The 25,000-nt window shown below is 43.1% G+C and overlaps 1 protein-coding gene across 24 annotated transcripts in view; it reads left to right on the top strand.

Annotated features, from left to right (window-relative positions):
* The first annotated feature begins 2,067 nt into the window (after positions 1 to 2,067).
* CCDC91 (coiled-coil domain containing 91) overlaps positions 2,068 to 25,000 on the top strand; it is a 168,600-nt gene continuing 145,667 nt past the window's right edge. For 4 of the 24 annotated variants that reach the window (XR_014156538.1, XM_081861377.1, XM_081861384.1 and 1 more), the window contains exons 1-2: positions 18,286 to 18,329; positions 19,210 to 19,288. Coding sequence is in view for 23 of the 24 variants with exons in the window: in XM_081861377.1 (XP_081717503.1) it covers positions 18,300 to 18,329; positions 19,210 to 19,288 (109 nt within the window). In the remaining variant the exon portion in view is untranslated. Of the gene's footprint in view, positions 2,209 to 3,017; positions 3,083 to 7,642; positions 7,834 to 8,938; positions 9,157 to 11,118; positions 11,154 to 11,972; positions 12,007 to 14,794; positions 14,891 to 18,285; positions 18,330 to 19,209; positions 19,289 to 25,000 lie in introns of those variants that run through there. The other 20 variants (XM_081861378.1, XM_081861374.1, XM_081861367.1 and 17 more) reach the window with 16 other exon arrangements.

Here is a 25,000-nt window from a genome sequence, read left to right as displayed (position 1 = left end):
GCCTGACCTTGCCTAGTTTCCTGCCTCGTGTCCTGCCTTGGCCCTGTTGGACTGACTCCTCACGGAACCCTTGGATTCGGGACCGGACCTGGACCGCGTTACTCAGGTTACTCCCGGGCCCAGCACATCAACAAGATGTATTACAATGCACATACATGCTTACTACTTTTCTCTTCTTTTTTTACACAAACTACCTGCACTTTTGAAAACAAGATCAATTTATGGACATATCCCAATACTTTTTTACTGTGACATGTTCATCTGAAATATCTTAATTGAAATGCTAATCATTTCATAGGGATGCGGGTGGCACTGTGGTCTAAACCACTGAGCCTAGGGCTTGCCGATCAGAAGGTTGGTGGTTCGAGTCCCTGCAATGGGGTGAGCTCCTGTTGCTTGGTCCCAGCTCCTGCCAACCTAGCAGCTCAAAAACACATCAAGTGCAAGTAGATAAATAGGTACTGCTCCAGCAGGAAGGTAAACGGCGTTTCTGTGCGCTGCTCTGGTTCTCCAGAAGTGGCTTAATCATGCTGGCCACATGACCCAGAAGCTGTCTGCGGACAAACGCCGGCTCCCTCAGCCAGTAAAACAAGATGAGCGCTGGAACCCCAGAGTTGTCCGCGACTAGACTTAACGGTCAGGGGTCCCTTTACCTTTACAGTGGAACCTCGGGTTGCGAATGTGATCTGTGTGGGATGCACGTTCGCAACCCGCAGTGTTTGCAACCCGCAGCGCCACATCTGCGCACACGTGGTTTGCGATTTAGCGCTTCTTTGCATGCGCCGAAACCTGGAAGTAACCTGTTCTGGTATTTCCAGGTTTGGCGTGGCACGCAACCCGAAAACACATAACCTGAAGCATCTGTAACCCGGGTTACCACTGTACTCATTTCATAAAATGTTTTCTTTGAATGGGGCTGTTATTCACTTTTCTAGTTTTCAGAACACTTTTGCATACAGATTACTATTCTGAATGTAACACAACTGTTTGACATTCAGCATTCAGCTTCATGTTACAAGATGACAGTGTAATACCAAGAGATACGGATCTCAGAATTATGTCTCCTGACTACCACTACTTGTCTTGTGGACAATGAAAGATGGAATAGTCTTTCAAGGACTACTAAATAACAGCTGACCTTTTAATCTGGCCCGATAGCTATAGAGTTTTAATTCTCTATGGGAGTTGTAAGGCATGCTTAAATCAAACCTCTTCCATTGAAATCAATGGGGCTTAAAAGCATTTCATTTTTGTTCAATCAGGATTAGATGAGCCTTTTGGTCCCTTCCAATTCTATGAAATCTGAATAGATTAATTTAAAATAAGAGAGGAAAGTTAATCTGCACTTAAAAGATGGTCAGATTTCATAGATCACTGAATCCATGGTTGTAGCCTGCTGTTAAGTCTCTCTCAGGAGGGTATACTGTAGGAATGAAAATCACGACAGACGATAGCAATGCTACAAGAGCTAAGCTCTTGGCTGCACAAGTCTTTAGGCTATGGGAAATATCTGGGAGAATTTGTATGTGCCTGGTGCACTCCCACCAGAATACATATCCAAAGTATGTTTCCTAACAATCTTAAATACAAAACATTACTGAAGGGCACCTGCGTGTTACTGGAACCATGACGCCTGGTGGCCCCTGAACCTGGCTGGGCTCTTCGGCACTTCATGAGGTTACAGAGGGGGCCAAGCAGATCAGTGACGCGGCTCTTTTTCTGGTTTCCTCCCTAGCAAAGCATTGCAGTTGTACAGATACCTGGCACCTGACGGAAGCCTGCGGCCACCATCTCGAGCATTCAGGAGGAGGCCCCCGTGAATTCCAGGGGGATTGAGCTGCCCCACAGGACTGTTCACAAGAAACAAGTGGGGAATAAAGATCTACCTCAGGATCTGCTGCCCCTGAGGATCCCGCCATCTGAGACGCTCGCCTCAGGTCCCACGCGCCCCCCTCTCTCTGGCCAACGAGGCCCAACGGGACAACCTCGCGAGATTCAGCCCACGCGCGGCTTTTGTCGCTCAGGAGGGACTGCGGGAAACCAATAGGAAAGCCCCCACAAAGGCCCTTGGGGGGACCCCCTCCCCTCAACCCGCCCTCTTCCCGCCTCCTGCGCTGCCCCGCCCCCTCTCGGCCCGACAGGGGCATGCGCGCGCCGGCCCCCAGGGGGCGGGCCGCAGAGGCGGTGTCGGCGACGCCGCGCGTGCAGGTGAGGGGAGCGGCGGTTACGGCGAGCAGGGGGGGAGGGCGCTCTTTCTCTGCCCGGGGGGGGGGCTATCTGCGTCCCCCCTCAGCTTCCGGGCCTTGGCGTGATCTGCTAGGCGGCGGCCGGGCGGGGGGCTCCCCGTTTGCCTCCCTTGAGGCTCCTCTTCTCTCCCCCCCCCGCCACGTGGGTGCCCTCAGAGTCCCCCCCCGCTCCCTCTCCTCGGCCCCCTCTCAAAGGCTGCCGTCCTCTATGCCCCAGCCTCAAATGCCATTCATTTCCTATACAGTGGTACCTCGGGTTACATACGCTTCAGGTTAAAGACTCCGCTAACCCAGAAATCGTGCTTCAGGTTAAGAACTTTGCTTCAGGATGAGAACAGAAATCGGGCTCCGGCGGCGCGGCGGCAGCGGGAGGCCCTATTAGTTAAAGTGGTGCTTCAGGTTAAGAACAGTTTCAGGTTAAGTACGGAGCTCCGGAACGAATCAAGTACGTAACCCGAGGTACCACTGTACTTGGGAGAATATCCAGGTGGGATGGAGAATTATGCAGTCACGACCATAAGCAAGAGAGATGGCCATAACCCTTAGAGCACGTGCAAGATGAAAGTCACTTGCTGTAAATAGAGAGCAGGTTCAAATGGACATGTAGAAATGTGGGTGGTGAAGAAACGCACAAATTAGAGTGTAAGAAAACGGTTGGCAGCAGGATGGAAAACATCCATGGCATCACAACTTCAGGCGATAGTACATTGCAATCATTGAAACAGGTGCACCTTACTGTATTGCATTTTGTTTTGTGGCCATGTGTCATAGGTTTCGGGCAGGAAATGGACACAGGAGGTAACCTTGTCATGATTTCGCTTCCCTTTCAGGCAGAGGTATGTGCAGGAATAACACCATGGTTTATTTGTATTCTGCCTTTCCATGTCAATGCTTGTAGCTGGATCTTTGCCTGGTGATTAGAATGTGCAACAGGAAGCTGAAGAACATCATAGAATTGTAGAGTTGGAAGGAACCCCAAGGGCCATCTAGTCTAATCTCCTGCAATGCAGGATATTTTGTTGGAGGCCACATATGCAGATTCTTCTTGCTCTTGGTAAATATTTGTAGCCTGGCATTCTTCTTATTTGGGGAACTGTACACGTGACCCACTATGTCTTGGCACCTGAGTAACACCTATCCCCTCCAGTACCACTGACAAGGTAGCGCTGTTTCAAAAATATCTTCCAGCAGAACTTTTGTATGGCCATTGAGAATTGCATTTTGTTAACATGGAAGCTTAACAAGTTGTTTACAGAGCAGTGACAGAGATCATTAGATAAATTTATTGTCATTGTCCGTATATACACAGTATACACAACAACGAAAATCAAACACCCAAGACCGGATTCACATACACATTTGCACGTATCTCCAACACTCTCATCCTATTCAGACATAATCTATTAAAACATACATAATCCAGAATATAACACAACCTATCATCCATGTTTCAGTTGCTTTTGTGGTCAGGGACTGCAGCAACAGAAACATAAGATCTTTCTTTGTGGAGATGACTACAACTAGTTCATAACCTCTTTCAGCCACCTCACAAGGATGAAAGTGTGCTGGCTTCCTCAAGACTTCCCTGAAAACTGGAGAAGTCTCTTCTAATTGCCACCAGCAGACACCAACTCATCTTACACCTCTACCCCTCTTGTCCTAAGGACACCAGAGAGAAAGAGGGCTTGATATTCATTCATGGTAATGAATTGACTGCACATCAGGCCCAAAAGTGAATATTTGTTTCTGTTCAGCAGCAAGACTCAAATCTAACAGTAAAAAATGACAGAATGTACAGTGGTACCTCTGGATGCGAATGGGGTCCGTCCCGGAGCCCCATTCGCATCCTGAAGCGAACGCAACCCACGTCTGTGCGGGTCGTGATTTGCCGCTTCCACGCATGCGTGCGACGTCATTTTGAGCATCTGTGGAGCGGCGAAACCCAGAAGTAACACATTCCGTTACTTCTGGGTCGCTGTGGAGTGCAACCCAAAAACGTTCAACCCGAAGCTACTTCAACGCAAGGTATGACTGTATTGCCATTGGATTTGGCACTGCAGAGTGGAAAATACATCAGTATTATGGCTAACATTTCTGAGGTTCGGCATAACTTGATAGTCGTAGATACGTATTTTCAAATCTAAATATGGGACTTCATGTAGAGCATCCACATCATTACTATTGGAGTGGATAAAGTGTCCATCTGTTCTCCAGCTTTTGTAAGCAACAGTGCCATAGGACATTCAACATTTATATCATTTGGCTAGCACCTGGGGCATTAAGCAGTTGTAAAATTAAGCAGTCTCTAGATGTGCTTACCATCACCTTGATCATTTTTTTTTAATGTTCTGCTGATGCGGCAATGTTTGAATATTATGATGAAGCAAATTTTAAAGTTTTTTTCAGTGGATCATGAAACTGGAGTTGCACTGATTAATCTTTACATTAATCACGTTACACACTGCAATTTGTATTCCTCTGTCATTAGCAACCAGCAAATCTTTGGTCACATCATCCATGCCTATATCATTTGTCAGGGAGATGAAAGTTACGTTATTGTCTGAGGAGATTTCACCCCTCCCATACCCAAGAATCTCCTGACGATCTCCTGAGGTCTCTGCTGACTCTACAGAGAGGAGGAGCAATGTACTGCTCTCTACTTAATTAGTCAAGTGAGTGAGTCAGTCTCTGTGTGTGTGTGAGAGAGTCAGTCAGTGTGTCGGAGAGAGAGTGCAAGAGATTGTGTTTATAGATAAGATTGCTGCTAGGAGCAGCTGCAGGCACTCAGAGTATAGCATTGATGTATGCTCAGAATATTTAGCTCTGTATATAGTTTTGTATTATAGCTGTAGTTATAGAATAAAAGGAGGATACTTTACAGAGCTGCTCTCCGAGTGGTTTATACTCTGCAAGAGTCTGCAAAACGCTGCTGCGCAACGATTGTATAATTGAGACAGTAAATCCGGTGCTCTCAGCTCCAAGCTGTGAGTCCACAGCACTGTGACCTGTTCCTGTGGGAAAGGAGGTCTCTGGCAGTGCTACCCAGCTCGCCTAGCCCAGTCGGGGCTGTAGTGCATGAGTCTAGTTGGTACACTGGCTCAAGGGCGATGCTGACATCGTCAGGCTCTGATTTCTATAGGTGCTATATTGAACACATCAAATCTCAGCAGATCAGCTGCATCATATGTTTGTCATGAAGGAGACCCTCAAAGCATACAAATGCAACTTTCTCACCATCATATTCTAGGCTGAATAGGTGTTTCAGATCCAGTGAGGTGCATCGTCAGTTAGACTTTGTCCTAGAAAATGTATTCCTGATGTTCCTTGCTTTGCCATTCTGTGTGATGCTAATGTCTTATGCATCTTGCTGCTCTTGTTTAACCCATCTCTATAACAGTATTTTACTTTTGTGTAGAGCTCATGGTGATTGTTTGTCAGCTAATCCAAGCCACCGTACACACCACTATTCTGCGTATGTCATATGTCCTTATGATGGAGGGCAAAACAACACAATAACATGTTTTGTTCTCCATCCTATGCATTTAGGTCAATGGATTTATTATTTATTGAATTTATATTATGTTGATTTATTAAATTTATATCCTGTCCTTCCGCCTGAAGGATCCCATGATAGCAGTGGTCTATCCAGACTTTGACTAACATTGTATAACGGCCTATGATTTTTTTAAACAATTAAACAAGCAATTTAAATAAAAAATAATAATTATTTTTATACTTTTGCTGTATAATAGTATTCAAGGGTTTTTGTGCATTGCTTAAAAAGCAATTTGTGGGTGCATTTTGTGAAGCATTCCATCGAGTAGGTACCACTACAGAGAAAGTTGTGTTCTTTGTAGGTGCCTACTGGGCCTCACTACTATGTGAAGGGGTAGCGAAAATTGGGAAGGTATCCATAGCAATTTCTTGCTCTCCACAAGAGTAACAGGTTGTACATAGCAGCCCTTTGTGCAAAAAGTGTTGACCTGATGCCCAGGGCTCACAGCTCCTGAGTCACCAGATTTGCCACAAATGGGAGACTAGTTGTTTGACACTCTGTGTATGTGCTTCCCTCTATGCCCAGCCCCCTACAATTCTTGCCTATGCCCACTCCTTTCCTACTTGTTGACAACCTCAGAGAACTCCCAAAAGGTTGATAAGGCAGGACTTCCCTTTGCAGGACCCATGCTAATTCTTCCCTAGCCCGAAGCAAAGTTCTTAACCTGAAGCACTATTTCTGGGTTAGCGGAGTCTAACCTGAAGCGTATGTAACCCGAGGTACCACTGTAATGTAATATTTTTTCAAGTGAGGTACCATTAATGTAATAGTTTTCTTTTAAATTCACAATTCATATACCAAGGCCTCTTACTGTGAATATGCACTAATTTCACTATTCCTTAGCCAGCAGTGCAGCCATCTTTTAAAAGTTAAGCAGTTATCTTCTGGGATAAGCAGCAGCAAAAGCTTGTTTTTGTTTTTGTTTTTTTAAAACCTCTGGCTGTGTATCTAGTTCTCTTACACATACATAAACTGCAAATTAATTGAGTTGCAGGATCCTTCTCTGTCTTTAGTCACGTATACCAGAGCAAACTGCTAAAGCTAGGAGCCATACAAGCACTTGAGAATTGTTTGATAATGTGGGAAAATCTGTGCAGGTTTGCATGATGTGACTGCATAACATGGTGTTTGAATGGATATACCAAGCCAGTCAAGAAGATTTGTGTCAGGACCTTGATTTTGTTTTATATTTGTTATTATTATTCTTTGGAAGTGTGAGTATTCATTGTGAAAAGTGTTTGTGATTCTAGTTCAGAAATGTCCAAGTCCCCATTCTTTTGTCATTCAAACTTGAAATTAATTCATAATGAGGTATTTGCTTTCTTGTAAACCAGTAATTGTTCTAAATGCCAGTAATAATTGTTCTAAAAAGGCCAGTATTTCCACAATTCTGTGAATTAATCATTTTGAAAGAAGACTTTAAAAGTTTAGTCAGTATACATTTTTAATACAAATGATCTCTGTATTGCTGGAGGCTTAGTTTCTGGGTCATATAAACCAAATGTGGATTTGATGCCTCTGCTGTTGCAGAGGGAGTCTGCTACTACTTGGCCTATGGAGACTGAAAGTGGAGGACTTCTCTCTTCCAGCATCAGGTTGGAAGGATTGGGAAGAGAGCTCCATTGCACAGCTTTCTGTTTAACAGTGCTGACAAAAGCCTTACTGAAATCAAGATACACTAAGTCCACAGCATTCCCCTGATCCACCAAGCTTGTAACTCTATCATGAAAAGAAATGAGATTCGTATGGCATGACTTGTTCTTGAGAAACCCATGCAGGGTCTTGGTAATCACAGCATCCTTTTCTAAGTGTTCACAGACTGACTGTTTATCTGTTCTAGGACCTTTCCTGGTCGGTAGTTACCTGGGACTTCTCCCCCCCCTTTGAAGATGGGGACAACATTTGCCCACCTCCAGTCCTTTTGTACCTTTTGGTGCAGCTCATCAGGCCCTGGTGATTTGAATTCATTTAAAGTAGCTGGGTGTACCCTTACCACATATTTTTGAATTACATTTCACACAGATTTCTAAGGTATTTTCAGATATTTTCTTAAAAGTTTCCCTCCCTGTTACAAATTTCAAGATAATATCAAGTTGATGTCTATGTACTAGATTTTAACTTTCTAATGATACTTAAAATCCTTACATTCAAACTTTTTATAGTTATATGTGTCATTGCTTTGATGCTATAACAATATCTTAAGATTGGGTCAATTTTAAGGGTTTAGTGTGGAGGCACCTGGATTGGAAACTATTACTTGAAATTTTGGGAAGTCCCCCCCCCCCCATTTTCCTTTCCTTTCCTTTCCAGGTTCTGTTTACAGTTTCATTTAAGATCTTTCTTTTGGACTATAGGTAGAATGGTTTTGGTTTTTTAAATCACTTTATGGACCAAACCCAGACATTAATAACAAATAATGTAACATTTTTAGTTCTGGCATTGTAGCACTTGGAAATAAATTAATGATGTATTTACTGTACCCATGTGATAGGATACTTATTTTAGAGATGGATAACTTGCAGGCTACATTTGAACTGGATTAGTTCCTGATGACATTTAAGATTCCCCAGATAATCAAAATATGCTGTAAAATAATTGGCCACCATTCTTTTCCAAATGAACAAAACTATCCAACCCTGATGTATAGCAACTGACTACTACACATCCCTCCAAGAAAGAAACTCAGTGAAACCTAAACCCATATTAGGTGAGAAGAATTTGATTGGCTCATCTGGTTTGAGAGTTCACAATTCTTCTACATTATTCCATGACCTGAAAAGGCAACTCTTCAACATAAAAGGAAACATCCTCATTCTGAATGACCAGTAAATAATAATACAGTGGTACTTCGGGTTAATTACTTAATTCGTTCCGGAGGTCCGTATTTAACCTGAAACTGTTCTTAACCTGAGGTACCACTTTAGCTAATGGGGCCTCCTGCTGCTGCCGCGCCGCCGGAGCCCGATTTCTGTTCTCATCCTGAAGCAAAGTTCTTAACCTAAAGCACTGTTTCTGGGTTAGCGGAGTCTTTAACCTGAAGCGTATGTAACCTGAAGCGTATGTAACCTGAGGTACCACTGTATTCTATTGGTGGTTCCACCACTTTCTGAAGATTCCTTCTTTTGCAACTCTATAGGGTCTGCACACACCAGTCTCCAAGTGAGCTTGTATGTCCACAAGATGGTGCTCTTGTGCTGGGAAAAGTCCCATTCCAGGTTGATTCTGGACAAAGCTTGGGAAGATGGAACATCAACTGTTGTTCTGAAACTTCAGGAGGGTATGCCAATGCCTGGACACATTATGTCCATGGTAATCCTCACTTCTTTTAAAGATGGAATGGTGACAACTGGAATAGTGGGTAGACATATTGGATAACTGCATTGAAAACCTCCAGACAATGTAGTAATTAATTGCTTTTTCTAGAGTGGGTGTAATTGCTTCTGTGAAAGAAGTGAATTTCAAGATAAGTGCTTTTAGAGTCATCAGTCCCGAGTAGTATATGACATGCTTCATTCATGAAATGGTGGGCTGATGGTGGTGGTTTGTGCCTTACTAGAATGATGGTCCTGCTTTGTGGAAATTGAAATGGAAACTTTTTCCCCAATATTGTGCTGATTCTAGTTTATGCTAGGCAAGAAAAGTTAATTGAATAATTTTTGTTCAAGGCTTGTTCTATTTCTGAAATATCGGATACTGATAACTAGAAATGGTGACTGCATTCATATCCCAGAAGAGGAAAGGGCTGTCTGTTTAGAACTGTGCCACATTGTTATAATTAACTCTGTTATAAATAATTGTGGATGAAAATTAGTAACTATGAATGTCTTGAAGACTGATTAGAGCACTTAAGGGGAGTCTCTGACTCCCAACCCACATCAGCCTCAATCTGCATTAATGATGAGGGCTGCATGTGCCCTGTTCTTAGATTAGAGTAAGATACAATGGAACAATAAATATAGTTTCAGCATTGTTAATTTTATCTACAATTATTGTGCTGTGTAAAGTTTGTTCCTCTAAATGTTTACTTAGAAGCCTGTCTCACTGAGTTTAGTGGAGTTATTGCCAATTAAAGTGTGCATCAGTAGACCTTTTACTAAAATATGAGTTTCTTTTGTTTTTGCACAATTTCTAAGATCTATATACTTTTTAAGTATAGTGTTTAATGGTTTTGTTAGTGGCTTCAACTTTCAACTTCTGCTTAGTTTTTCCTGTTTTCAAAAGTATGTATTAATAGTTAACTTTGAGTAAACTCCGTTGAGCCCACTAGAGTTTCCCTCTTAGTAGACACATGTATATGTAGCACAGTTAGGTGCTTCAGTATAAAGCATCTTGCACTGTTCTATCTACCTCTTATAAGTGTATACAGGTGCCTCTCAACTTACATGAGGGTTACGTTCTGGAGATAAAACAAAACAAATTCCTTCCAGTAGCACCTTAAAGACCAACTAAGTCAGTTCTTGGTATGAGCTTTCGTGTGCATGCACACTTCTTCAGATACACATGTGTGCATGCACACGAAAGCTCATACCAAGAACTGACTTAGTTGGTCTTTAAGGTGCTACTGGAAGGAATTTGTTTTGTTTTGACTATGGCAGACCAACACGGCTACCTATCTGTAACTGGTTCTGGAGATAGTACATAAAGCCCAAATTTCTTTTTTAATTCTTCTTCTTCTTCTTTTTTGCCAAGCGCTTAAAACTGAATCCACACAAGTTAAATGTACATGAGTTGCGAATTACCTGTATTTGTAATTTGTAATTATTGTTGGTCCTGAGAGTGTTACTTGTTTAGAACTCCAGAACATGGGCCACATTTCTTGGAGTTTTGTAGCAGTTTGATTAAATTATTTTAAAGCACTACTTCAACCATTGTTTCACTTATTCTGAAAGAGAAAACATTCATCAGAGGTTTTAATCCCCCCTCTCAGAATTGCTACTTCTTCACTGGGAAAATCAGGAAGTTCTCATGGGGAGGGAATCCTGTGTGTTCCAATTTGTATCCTTTCTTTGCCTCATCAGTATGATACTGATAGTACATGTTCATTCAGCCATAGCACTCTACTGCTCTGTGTACACTGGGTTGAGTAGCTTTTAATTTATGAACTGGGAAACTAGAATTCCTTAATGAGAAATCAGTAGTAGCTGGAAGTTTATTCACCATTACTTAGGAACAAATAAAAAGCAAAACTGGATCAGACCAAAGCATCTTCCCTTGAAATGCAGAAATGCAGCAGACTGTTGGGGATATTATAAAAGCATCTTCTAATCATGCAACATCACAAGCCTCGTTAAAATCCCAAATATCTCTAAATTCTGCCATGCACTCAATCCAATGCAACTAAAAAATATCTGGTGAGATATGGCATATTGATACTGAAGGATAGGATAATTCCATGTCCAGGCTCTGCACCCCCCCACCTTCCCTGAGTGGTTGCCTTTTGTTGTCTTGGGAGGAGGAAAACTTCTCATATTGTACTGAGTAGCGGCCCTCCCAAGAGGGCTAGGGGCAGCTGTGGAGGTTTGGCCCTAACTCTGCATATGCAAATGTGAGATGCCATTGGATCATTCATTGTAGGTGGTATTTCTGCTGGATGTGGGCAGTGCTACATAGGATTAAGTGGGATTTGTTGCTGAAACATGGCTGTGAGAAGCATCTGTAGTGTAGTCATGCAGACTTGAAAGTGGGTGGTACCATGCCTGCCAGTGTAGTTGTACAAGATGACAGCAGAAAGCTGCCCAAGTTTTATCAGATGTGTAGTGCAGATGGCACTATAGTAATGTATTACTGTGCCACAACTTTAGACCCCACATAATTTTTCCTCAAGCTACCTCTGAGATCCTTTATTTACTTGAATGTGGGAAAATTTATGACTCTTCTTTTCAAGCAAGTACAGTTTTCTTCCTCTTGTTGAATAGTGATTGAAAAATCTTTTTTTTTTTTTAAAGGAAACTGAAATGACTGATTAATTGAATGTTCATGTTCGAGTAAGGCTCTTGCATGGATATAAGTTTCTTTAAAATGTTTAGCTTTTACCATCATTGAACAATTCTACAGGTATCCTATTCAGCAGTTGCACCTTATCTAAATTCATTGCAAAAGTACCATATTTCTTACTAGAAGAGTTTGGATTCTGTCTCCGGAAATAAGTAGCTTAATTTCCTACCCTACAGGTCATGTGTTGGTGTAAGTTCAGAAGTTATTAATGTGAGTTTTGTGTAAATTTTCTTAAACTTCGCCTTTCCTAAGTATATGTATCATGTATAGAATCCTCATTTTTCCTCTGTCATCTGGTTTTGTGAAGCTGACCTTTTGGAACTTAATACATGTGCTCCAAATTGTAAATGTTAAACAGGATCATGTAACAGATGGGTAGCCGTGTTGGTCTGCCATAGTCAAAACAAAATAAAAAAATTCCTTCCAGTAGCACCTTAAAGACCAACTAAGTTAGTTCTAGGTATGAGCTTTTGTGTGCATGCACACTTCTTCAGATACCTTCAGATATCTGAAGAAGTGTGCATGCACACGAAAGCTCATACCAAGAACTAACTTAGTTGGTCTTTAAGGTGCTACTGGTAGGATCATGTTATTTTGAACTGCAGAAATGCTGATGAGTGCCTGTGAAAACTGTTAGAGTGAAGGGCTTATCCACACTTTCCTTTCCTTTGCTCTTTCCAAGCATGGTCTGTGTTTTAAAGCTCCATGTCCAAGAGTGCCCTTTTTTTGCTTTGGATATTTCACTGTAAAAATCCACTCTTTAAAGCTCAGTTGGAGCAAACCATAATATATGCTCTGATTGAACACTAAAAAGTAGGTTTTCATGGGGAAAGCTTTAGGACAAAAAAAAAAAAAAAATAAAGCTCAGACACAGAGCTTTTCAGCACGGACCTGTGCCTGGAAAGAGCAGGGCAAAGATTCAATGTGAATAAGCCCTATGTGTCCATCAGTGTCAGCTAATTGCCAAATGAAACCTTAAGCCTAGATAATGGTTGCCACAACAGAATATCTAGACACCATTCCAGGTCTGATTCATTTTATTTCTATACCGCTTTATATTTTAAAGAAAAAATCTCAAAATGGTTTACAACACATTTATACATCAAGTAAAACAATCCAGAATAAAACAAATTCAAGCTTCAAGGAAAATATTTTAGACCCTTCTCTAAGTGACATTTTGCTTTCCTGATATTTATTTACCTACTTAATTTATATAGCTGCCCCATAACAGAAGTACTCTAGGAAGACTGTGTAGGTTAAGAGTGTTGGGACTAAAACCTGGGAGATCAGGGTTCAAATCTCCACTTTCCATAGGTAATGTTCACAGCTGAGTGGAAATTGTTGGATGCTCTGCCCACCTTCTCTTCTGTGTCAGCAAGCAGTAGAAAACAAAAGAGAACACTAAAGCAATTGATTAATCACCGTAATCCTCTCAGTTTATTTTTATAAACTTCAGGTTAATCAAAATTAATGCTGAGTCTCTTCTAAATAGGAAGGTAGCTGGTTACCTTCCAGTTTACTAAAAATCTCACTTAAAAGATTTGTGGAGGGGGCTACTAATTGAAAATTACCTTTAGCTATCAAGTGCTGTTGTTCTGCATGGTGTGTGTTAAGTTTGTGTGACAGTTTGTTTGGTCCTGCCTACTTCTGGAATTCTCCTTCTCTCCCACTTTCTATGGGAAGATGCAGACCAAAAAAACTTACCATCCCTGCTTTAGGAAGGATTATTTTTGGTTCAAATACAACTTAACTTTCTAAGCCACTAGTTGAATAGCTTGATCTTATTTATTTTGACTAGATACCAGGGAAGCAGGGAGCCCATGTATGTAATCCACCAGCCCCCCATCCCTCTGTGTACTTTTCCATGGTCAACTCATGGCTGAATTTATCTTCATTAACAGGGTTCATAACTTAAAATTTTTCCAAAGAAGCAAGAGTGCTTTAGTTAAAAATATATCTGGCAATAGCCACAAAAGTCATGAGTGTACCAATCAGCTTCCAAACTGTAAATGAACCCTTTTAATGAAACTTAGGGAAGAACGTCTGTGGGGGCAGACACTCACCACAGTCATGTGTAAAGCTGAAGTTTGTGCTGAACCCACCAGGAAAGCTAAGGGGCAATGTGAAAAGCAGGAAACATTATTGCAATGAGCTGCTGTGCCAATTTGGAACAGCAACAGAGAATGTAAAAATATTTCCATCCCTAGTGCACAAAACTTAAGATTTCAGAGTAAATATAAAGATGAAAATGGACTTTTACTAACATATTTACTACTAATATTACACAAAATTATTATACTTGAGTTTATTTATTAAACAATTTGTATATTATACATAGATAAACATGTGTACACATGTGATAATAGTGATATCATGATAGTACAGTCTAATACTTAAATGATTAAGTACTTAACAAGGAAAAACCCCAGTAAGAAATAAACGGTACCTAATATTTAATTTATAAACTTATTATAATATTTGATATTTGGTTTAACCAATACATAACAGCCTCTCAATTTTTCATTGAATTGATCACTGAGTGCTCTCTCTTCTAGTGACTAAATTAATCAATTTTATCATTTGAACACGCCACCCTCAACCAATACTCTAGATATCCAATCACCCAGTTCTGAAAAACTGGATTTCCCCCCAGTTATAACTGATTGCCATACATGAAGCTTTTAATAAATGTATTAGCAATTATCTATCTTTGACATAGCCAGGTTGGATAGCAAGTGAGCTCACCGGCAGGACATCTCCTCTGATTACCTCCATTTCTTTAATTACTGCCATCTAAAAGGCTCTGGTTTTCAGACATGTCATATATACACCCTTGTGCAAATTAATTGAAACAAACAATGTAGTTTATTGTATAAAACTCACATAAACATGTACAAAATTCAAATATACAGTAAGGGAAAAAGGTATTTGATCCCCTGCTAAATTTGCCCGTTGGCCCTCTGTCGAAGAAATGACCAGCCCATAATTTTAATGGTAGGTTTATTGTAGCTGTGAGAGACAGAATAACAACAGGAAAACCTCCAGAAACACAGAAGACAAAAGTCAGAGATTGATGTGCATTATAATGGGTGAAGTAAGTATTTGATCGCTTTGCAAAAGATGACTTAGTACTTGGGGGCAAAACCCTTGTTGGCGATTACAGAGGTCAGATGTTTCTTGTAGGTGGCCACCAGGGTTGCAAACACCTCAGGAGGTATTTTGTCCCACTCCTCTCTGCAGATCCTGCTGCAATATCCCAGCACTGTCAGGATACCTCTTTTCCAGCTCTGGAATAACTCTCTTTCGTAGAACCTCAGTATATTGCGGCAAGCGCATAATTCCTTCTGTTGGCTGCAGGCTTCTGACACCATAATGATCAACTGGCATTTTGTGTGTTTTTTTGAGTACAGGATTATGAGTAAGATAGAAAACCATCTTTGTTTTAGTTAATTTGCACAAGGGTGTACCTGCGCTTCTGTTGTTCCATCTTCAACATAGATTGTTTGAACCTCTCTGAATAGAGTTGAGCTCTAGGAAGGTTAAGTACCAGCAAAGAATTAATTAACAAAAATAACTAATGCTGATTGTTTGGTGTGGAACATTTTGCCATAACCGTTTCCAAGTGTGCAGACTTGGTGCATTAATTGTAGATTTCATTATAAGACAAACATCCTACTTCTCAGTTACTCCCCCTCTGGTTGCATTATTAACTTTTTGTTCCTCCTTGTCCTGAGGGTTCTTGGTGGTTTATAGAGTTGAGAATTCTTGCTTAAACATTGAGAAAAACCTGTTTACCCTCCTTAGTGAACAAATGGTTTAAAGCTGACTACATAAAGTATTTTAAGTGTACGTTATATCATTTTTCTGGTCTGCAATCTTCCAAAGTGGTGTACAAAGTTTGAAGTGATAAAGATTATACAGTACCATCAAAGACATTAAACAGTCAGTAGGATTGAAATTGTATCTAAAACAGTCTGGCATTTGCTTGGGGCTGAAAAAACTATAAAGTAGGTGCCAGTCAAATGTCTTTGGGGAGGGTGTTTGACAACTGGAATGTTGTCACACTCTCACCAGTAGCAGCCCAGGTCAGCTCAGATGCTGGGGTCACCTGCTGGAAGTGCTCCACTGGAGATCTTAATATTTGAGTTCATGAGGTAGACTCCATGACGCAGCTGCCTTGGGTGGTGGAATTGCACGGGGTGGTGTTCTGCTAGCCCCTGATGCCACTGCTGGATAACTGAGGAGAACTGGCAGTGGCTTCCAGTGAGATCTTGCTAGAAACTGCCGCTGTTCAATCCCAGTAAGTGAGGCTTTGCCAGGCCGGGCGGGGGGTGAGTGACACCTTCCCGTTTGGCTTCAGACAGCAAAATGGGATTGGCTGTCTTGTGTTTGGATACATGCAAGCAAGGGGGTGGTGTTCTCTATATTTTAACACCTGGGCACATGATCTCCCTCTTGGAACCAATCCTTATAAATCTCAATACAAAGTTCTACCCACTTAAAACCACACCTACCTGTGGATCTTTAGTAAAGTCTGGATCAAAAATACTGGTGTTTGTGAGAGCTCTATACTCCATTCATTACAGTGGTGCCTCGCAAGACGAAATTAATTCGTTCCGCAAGTTTTTTCTTCTTGTGAGTTTTTCGTCTTGCGAAGCACGGTTTCCCATAGGAATGCATTGAAAATCAATTAATGCGTTCCTAGGGAGACCGCCTTCAGACCAGGTCCGGGGACAGTCTTTCCCCGGACCTCTTCTGAAGGCTGGTGGGGGGGGGACTTTTCTCCCCACCGCCAGGCTTCAGAACAGCCTTCTGAAGGCTGGCGATGGGAAGAAAAGCCCTTCTCCCGCCGCCAGCCTTCAGAAGAGTTCCTGCAGGGCTGCCTAGGCTGCGAATAGCAGCCTGCTGCCGGGTGCGAGGGACGCTCTGAAGCAGAGCGCCCCTCGCCCGGGGCAGACACCTGCAGCTTGGGGAGCCCTGCCGGACTTCCCCACAGGGCTCTCCAAGCTGCGGATAGCAGCCTGCTGCCCCGCACGAGGGGCGCTCTTAAGCAGAGCGCCCCTCGGGCGGGGCAGACATCTGCAGCTTGGGGAGCCCTGCCGGACTTCCCCACAGGGCTCTCCAAGCTGCGGATAGCAGCCTGCTGCCCCGCACGAGGGGCGCTCTTAAGCAGAGCACCCCTCGGGTGGGGCAGACATCTGCAGCTTGGGGAGCCCTGCCGGACTTCCCCACAGGGCTCTCCAAGCTGCGGATAGCAGCCTGCTGCCCCGCACGAGGGGCGCTCTTGAGCAGAGCGCCCCTCGGGCGGGGCAGACATCTGCAGCTTGGGGAGCCCTGCCGGACTTCCCCACAGGGCTCTCCAAGCTGCGGATAGCAGCCTGCTGCCCCGCACGAGGGGCGCTCTTGAGCAGAGCGCCCCTCGGGCGGGGCAGACATCTGCAGCTTGGGGAGCCCTGACTTCCCCACAGGGCTCTCCAAGCTGCGGATAGCAGCCTGCTGCCCCGCACGAGGGGCGCTCTTAAGCAGAGCGCCCCTCGGGCGGGGCAGACATCTGCAGCTTGGGGAGCCCTGCCGGACTTCCCCACAGGGCTCTCCAAGCTGCGGATAGCAGCCTGCTGCCCCGCACGAGGGGCGCTCTTAAGCAGAGCGCCCCTCGGGCGGGGCAGACATCTGCAGCTTGGGGAGCCCTGACTTCCCCACAGGGCTCTCCAAGCTGCGGATAGCAGCCTGCTGCCCCGCACGAGGGGCGCTCTTAAGCAGAGCGCCCCTCGGGTGGGGCAGACATCTGCAGCTTGGGGAGCCCTGCCGGACTTCCCCACAGGGCTCTCCAAGCTGCGGATAGCAGCCTGCTGCCCCGCACGAGGGGCGCTCTTAAGCAGAGCGCCCCTCGCGCGCGGCAGACATTCACAGCTTGGGGAGCCCTGCGGGGAACTCTTCTGAAGGCTGGAGGCGGGAGAAGGGCTTTTCTTCCCACCGCCAGCCTTCAGAACAGCCTTCTGAATGTTGGCGGTGGGGAGGAAAAACCCTCCTCCCACCGCAAGCCCCGGGAAGAGAGGAGAAGCTGCGCGCCTTCTCCTCTGTTCCCGGACCTCCCACCGCAAGCCTTCAGGACAGGTCCGGGAACAGAGGGGAAGGCGCGCAGCTTCTCCTCTCTTCCCGGGGCTTGCGGTGGGAGGAGGGTTCCCTCCCCGCTGTCCCCGGAGATTTCCCTATGGGCTTTCGTTTTGCGAAGCAAGCCCATAGGGAAATTCGTCTTGCGAAGCCGCTAAAAAATCGGAAAACCCTTTCGTCTTGCGGGTTTTTCGTATAGCGAGGCATTCGTCTTGCGGGGCACCACTGTATGTGTTTTTTAATTGTCATTTAAACATAGACTCAGGAGGGAATTTCAAGGACATTTTTACCACTTAAGTTATTTCAGAGATTAAAGAGAAAGAGGATTATTAATGAATGGTAAAGATTTGTAAATGAACATCTTATATTGTTCTCTAGGTATTTCCAGGAAAATGGATGACGACGACTTTGGAGGTTTTGAGGTATGGAGCTAAGAAATAGTTTGTAAGCATTCAGTTAATACAGTGTTAAACTAACTTATTTACCGTAGATTCCGGCGTATTAGGTGACTGGGCATATAAGACGATCCCCAACTTTTGCTGTTCAATTTTAGAGTTTTAGAGTTATAGAGTTTGAGCGCTGCCAGGGGCAGAGCACGCACCCTCTACTGCCTCTGCCGTCGCAGCAGCAGCCCGAGGCGAGGCGTTTGGCGGCCAGGCGGGTGAGCGCCACGCTCGGAAGGACTTTCTGCGTCCCCTTCTGTGGGGAAGGAGGAGGAGCGACGGCAGAAGGGGCGCCTCTGCTCACCGGCTCCCTCTCCTCCTTCCTAACGCGTATACCCAGCTTATAAGATGACCCCCAACTTTTGGGGTGATTTTCCAGGGATAAAAAGTTGTCTTGTACGCTGGAACATACGGTATGTTCAATCTTAAATAATTAAAAGTCTCTTCTTAAATAACTGTTGTTTTCAAGGGCAACCCAACATAGAATGCACTGCTGTAGTCCCAAGGAGCATGGCTACCATGGCACCCATGTAACATTTGTGGACTACAGATCTGGAAGAGGAATCATGTGGAGGTTGCAGCAATAGAGATGTGATATCGCAAAGAGCACAGAGTGGAAATGTCTTCTGTTGTTGCCCATGTGACTGGATTAACATAATGGAACCTCTCATTTGCAGTCCCTTCACATTGAGCTGGGGCGGTGGGGGAATATCATATCCTCAAGCGTATGGCAAAAACATGTTTAAACTAACATGGTATGCAACACTGTACTATACAAGAAATGTAATGTGTACCTGATCAGGACGTGGTGCTGGAAAGTCCACGTCTTAAACACTAATAATATGCCTTGTATTTTCAGGCAGCAGAAAACTTTAAAGATGGAAATGGTGAACCCCCAGTTACTTCTCCAGCTATTCCTTGGGCAGCATTTCCCACAGGTAGAGAGAACAAGCAAAATCAGGTTTTACTTTACCAGTTTAAATTAGAGCATCTGGAATAAGTCCATGAACTCTGAACCATTTTGTTGTTTTCCATGGCTACTATTGAAGTGACCTTGGAGACTATAGTGTAATTACTGTAATTTTAAAGCATACTGCTTGATAAATGTACATAAATAAATGTACATTTACATCTCTATTTAGTGCTAGTGTGCAGTATTGTTACTGAAAAGCAACAGCTGTCATAAATAAATAAATATATATATATATTAAAATAATTTTTATTAACAAACCAATCAAATCACATTAGTTCCAAATTACAAAGCCAAATTTTTGTTGGGGGTACCCATGCTTCGAGCTCAGAAAGGGATCCAAACATCTCTCTTGCTGCTGCTTTGATGTTACAGTTCTGTCCAAATAGTATTCACAGTTCTATCCAATCTTCTCTTTATTATTTTCCTCATTTTCTTCTTGTTGTCATATATTCCTTTCTTTGTGACCTCTGATAGTCTCCACAAGCGGGTTGAAAACAGATGTTGTTTATCCCGTGTGGATTTTCCGTTCCTCCAAGAGCCATATTTCACACAGACAGATGCCATTTCCACACTTCCGAACAAAACATTCTTAAAGTCTGCCCATTAAATCCTCACAGGTCTGACAATCTCTCCTCAATCTTAGGGGGTTCTGCCAGGTCGAACTCACATTCCAATTACCATGGTCTCCTCCCCCTCGATCGTAAATCCAGTAGCCTGGCCAGCTATTAAACAAGTCTCTTTTTATGACTGTGTCATTCCAAAGGCTCTTTGTTCCTTCCCCGATGTTTCACAAACCATGTCTTTGATTAGTAATTCATTTCCACACAGTTCTTAATCATCCCGCTTATAATCGGTAATTGCAACGGTTCTTCTTGGGGGGAGGGTTGTTGGGTAATCACATAAGGTAAAAGAAAAGAAAAGTCCCCCCCCCCATTCCGTCCCATTCTGACATACCGACCCTTTGATGTATCTTCTTGTTATGTTTTCCTGTTAAATCCAACCGATTGCTCCACTTCACAGAGGTCACTTCAGCTAGCAGTCTTAACTCCCGTTCTTCGCTCAAAAAATGTACATTTGCTTCTCTCTAATTGTTTATTTTGAGCTCCTGCAACCAGGCCGCGCGATCAGAGACAGCGTCAGGGAGAGCCGTCGCATACGAGGGCTGTGTGCCTAGTGCCCTCACCCCCTTCTTTTGAATCCGGGGGTGATTTATGGCAACCGCAGGCAAGGCAGTGTTCCCCATTCCCTTGGGGTAACAAGGGAGGCTGCATACTCCCATGTTGTTTAGTCGTTTAGTCGTGTCCGACTCTTCGTGACCCCATGGACCAGAGCACGCCAGGCACTCCTGTCTTCCACTGCCTCCCGCAGTTTGGTCAGACTCATGTTTGTAGCTTCGAGAACACTGTCCAACCATCTCGTCCTCTGTCATCCCCTTCGTCTTGTGCCCTCAATCTCCCATATCAGCCTCTTAATTACCTCGTGTGAGCCGGAGAGATGGTATTGTCGGCTATCTTCCAGTGCGCCCCCAGTGGCCCCCATCATAAATATTTTTGAATGGGTCTGGTGCTACTGCGAAAGTTTAATGTCAAACATAATGTATTCTGTAGCTTAATGCTTCTGAAGTTGATAGTCTTTCCTTTTAAATGGATAGAACTTTAAGGAATGCGTTTTTTTTAATGCAAACATATACCTACTTGACTTACTCTTTTTAGTTGTTACTCATAACCTACAAGAAGAGGCAGTGTTAGCATTTGTACAGGTTTTATGCTGATTTGTCATATTTGATACCTTAAGAATCTTTTGCTTTTACTATTGGCAGGATTTATGTAATTGGATGTGAAATTCATTCTAGTATTTTCACCATATATTTCTAATTAATAACACTATATTTTCTGGTCCTAACAGTAGTATAAAGCTTTGATTTTATTTGATTTATTGTATTTCTGTGCCACTTTTCATTCAAAGCAGCTTACAAACAATAAATAACAATAGCATAATAAAACAGAAAATAAACATCACAATTACAACATAAGTCATATGATTAACAAATCAGTATAAAACAATAGTTACAAAATAGCAACTAAAAGCTAAATAAGCTAAGCTAACGCCTGTTGTTAAGCTTGCTCAGCCAGAAGCTGTGTTGGCTGGGGTCCTCGGGCAGTGGGCCATGGGGGAGACGGTGGGGCTGTTAGGCCTATTGCCAGTGGTAAGGTGAATGTTGGCCCCAGGTAGCCTGCCCAGGTTCTGTTGACGAGGAACTTACCCACATCACTCAATAATCAGGAGGTCCATTCCCACTTGGGGAAGTCCAAGCACGAAGCCTCCACTTCTGACAGATCCCTGCCCTGCTCCTGCTTGCTCGCAAGTGAAGTGGAGCGCAAAGCCTCCACTCCCCAGCTGAGAGATCCCTGCCTCCACTCCTGCTTGCTTGCAAGTAGGAGCAGGATTGGGCAGCTCAGCTGAGGAGCTCCTGGCTGCCTTCAGGTGGTACAGGGGCTCTGATGAGGAGGTGGGGGCTCCTTTAAACTTCTTCCTTGAGGGGAGTGCAGCTGCAAACTCCTCAACGGAAAGTGTAACAGAGCCTGCACCTCCCCAGCTGAGTGGTCCAGGTCCACCTCCTGTTCCCGTGCAAGCAGCAACAGATTGGGGCTCTCTAAACTGGGAAGCGGGAGCTTCGCACTGCCTAGCAGAGCAGCCCAATCCGACTCCTACTTGCCTGCAAGCAGGAGCAAGCTGGGGCGGCGGCGGCGGCGATATCCCTTGCCTGCTCGCTTGCCGTCCCAGCCCAGCCTTCCCTCACTCAGCGCCAGGGCTGCATTCAAAATTAAAACTGAAACTTTCCAGAAAACCACAGAGCCAACAAACTTGCAACTCACGAAAAAGCAGCAACACAACAAATTGAAAAAAGCAAACCAACCTCAAATGAATCAAAATCACAAGAAAACATGAAACAACGCTTACTCTAACCCAATCCTAAAATTAACCCTAACCCTAACCCAGAAATGGTCTGGTTAGATAGTAAAATTCATGTTAAATTGCTTTTCTAGGGGTTGTTTTTAAAAGTCTGGAATAGATTAATCTGTTTTGCATTACTTTCTATGGGAAAGTGTGCCTTGGTTTTGGAACGCTTTGGTTTTGGAACAGACTTCCGGAACTGATTAAGTTTGAGAACCAAGGTACCACTGTATATCTTTGTTGTCTCTCTTCATGAAGTATTCTAAGCCAAGATAAAACAGGCCAGTCTCAATTTAATGTGTCTGCTGTGAACTGCACATTTAGGCTTCCTCGTGCGAAAGCCACTGCTTTTTAAAAAGGTTATAACTTTTCGTACAATATCCTTGCACTGACAAAGATTGCAAAAAGACAGTCTTTTCTTTGTTTCAGAAAGCATTTTGCTGTACCTATATAAGTGAATTTACTTGTGAATAGGAGCAACAATCATTCTCCCACTTTACAGATAGGATTTAATAATAATAATAATAATAATAATAATAATAATAATAATAATAATAATACAGATAGGATTTAATTTACAGATACGGATTTAATAAACGGACATAAATCCGACATCAGGAACCACAAGACAGAGAAACCAGTAGGAGAACACTTCAATCTCCCAGGACATTCTATACAAGATCTCAAAGTAGCTGTTCTATTACAAAGGAATTTCAGAAATAGACTGGAAAGAGAAGCTGCTGAATTGCAGCTTATCACCAAACTTAAAACCATGGAGAGACCTGGTCTGAACAGAGACATTGGATTCTTATCTCATTATACATGACAAAGCCATTTTTCACCTTCTCACCCCTTGCTTTTTCCTGTAAGACCTATTGCAGTCGTTAAGAGTCGTCAACAGGCTCATCACAGCTATCTGCCAATCACCCATTCCCACCACCCTTCTGAGTAATACCCCTCCCCACCTTCTCACTATACAGAAAGGTTTGGTGACTTCTGTTTCAGTGTATCTGAAGAAGTGTGCATGCACACGAAAGCTCATACCTAGAACAACTTAGTTGGTCTTTTAAGGTGCTACTAGAAGAAATTTTTTAATTTTGTTTCTCCCACTTTAAGTATTTTAAAATCTAAATATGCACACAGGACTTTGTATTTCAGGCCTAGCTCAACACATTCCTCCTCTTAAAACTATCTTCTTCTTTGTCTACCTAAGGAGGCCAGTTTATTATAACAGTGATCAATGTTTACAATGCTGAACTCGCAGCTAGGTTCTTTATAGGTTTGTAATCTGTATCAAGGATCTTTTGATATTCCTTACAATGTTTCCAACTTATTGGATGATGTTTCTAATATTATTATTATTATTATTATTATTATTATTATTATTATTATTATTTATTATTATTATTATTATTATTATTATTATTATTATTATTATTATTTATACCCCGCCCATCTGGCTGAGTTTCCCCAGCCACTCTGGGTGGCTTCCAATCAAGTGTTAAAAACAATACAGCATTAAATATTAATTATTATCTTAATATCTGTGCTATAAGCAGTGGTGTAGGATGATCCCCCCCCAAAAATTTCCCACAAGTTTTCTCACTGATCCGTGTGGGAGGCACGTTCACAACCCGTAACGCTGCGTCTGCGCACGCGCGGGTCGCAATTTGGCACTTCTGCGCATATGCAAGTGCCGAAACTCGGAAGTAACCCGTTCCGGTACTTCCAGGTTCGGTGCAGTACGCAACCCGAAAATGCATAACCTGAAGCGTCTGTAACCCAAGGTACCACTCTATTGGTTAAGTGTGCCAGTTTCTAAGGTTTTAGCTTTGTTTACCTGCTCAATTAGATCACACTCTAGGGCATCTGAAAATTTGTCTGTGTACATTACCTAATCGGAAACTCCATAATGCAGCCAATCCCTGTGCAGCTTGCTGTAAGTTCTAGCCAGCTGATTGGTGCTTACTGAAAGCTTTGCTTGCCAAGGAACACTTGGAAGTGCACTTTAAGGCTTCAGCTTGTTCCTTTGCAGCCTTTACTGCAAATGACTTTTTGGATTATCTTTGGGAAGTAGGGAAACCAGATGGACAAATGCAGGTCTTTCCATGTTGAGCATTAGCAAACTCCATGGTTTCCTGTGCCTCATTTGTGGTGTTGCTTCCTGTCACCTTAACAGCATTCTAACCCCCTTGATCCCTTTTCACTCCTTCCATTCTTATGTCATTCCAGTAGTGGCTGTAAAATATCAAACAGTCTTTGGAATGCTGTTCAGAAACAGTACATCTGTGCATATAACCATTAAGAAATAGGTTTCCACTGGTGCAGGCTTTGTGGTTTTTGGCATGCAGTGTCTTGCTTGTGCATAATGAGAACCTAAGAGACTAAGACACACCTGTGTCTATTATCCAAATCTTGCAACAGATGGGGAGGAGATTCATGCATGTGCTTTGGGGTGCTTTTTGGGTCTGGGAAAAAGCAGCTCAACCATATATTGTGATGAAAAATGTGGGAGGCCAGGTTTTTCTCCATTTCATATATGTGTGTAGTAATGAGATAGTCTTTAGAGTTAATCTAAAAATGAAACATGTGATACTTGAAACTGGTGTTATCAGGGCACAGGTCAAAATCTAATATAGTCATAAGTTGTGTGCAGAGTGGAAGCTTGCTTGATTTGTAGAGCCCTGATATCCTTGCTGGTACTTAGACTACAGCTGTCACC

The sequence above is a fragment of the Podarcis erhardii genome, assembly GCF_964252035.2.
Source record: "Podarcis erhardii genome assembly, chromosome: 5".
NCBI lineage: Eukaryota > Metazoa > Chordata > Lepidosauria > Squamata > Lacertidae > Podarcis > Podarcis erhardii.
The sequence above is the reverse complement of the archived record's forward strand: the minus strand, read 5'-3'. Positions and strand labels throughout refer to the sequence as shown.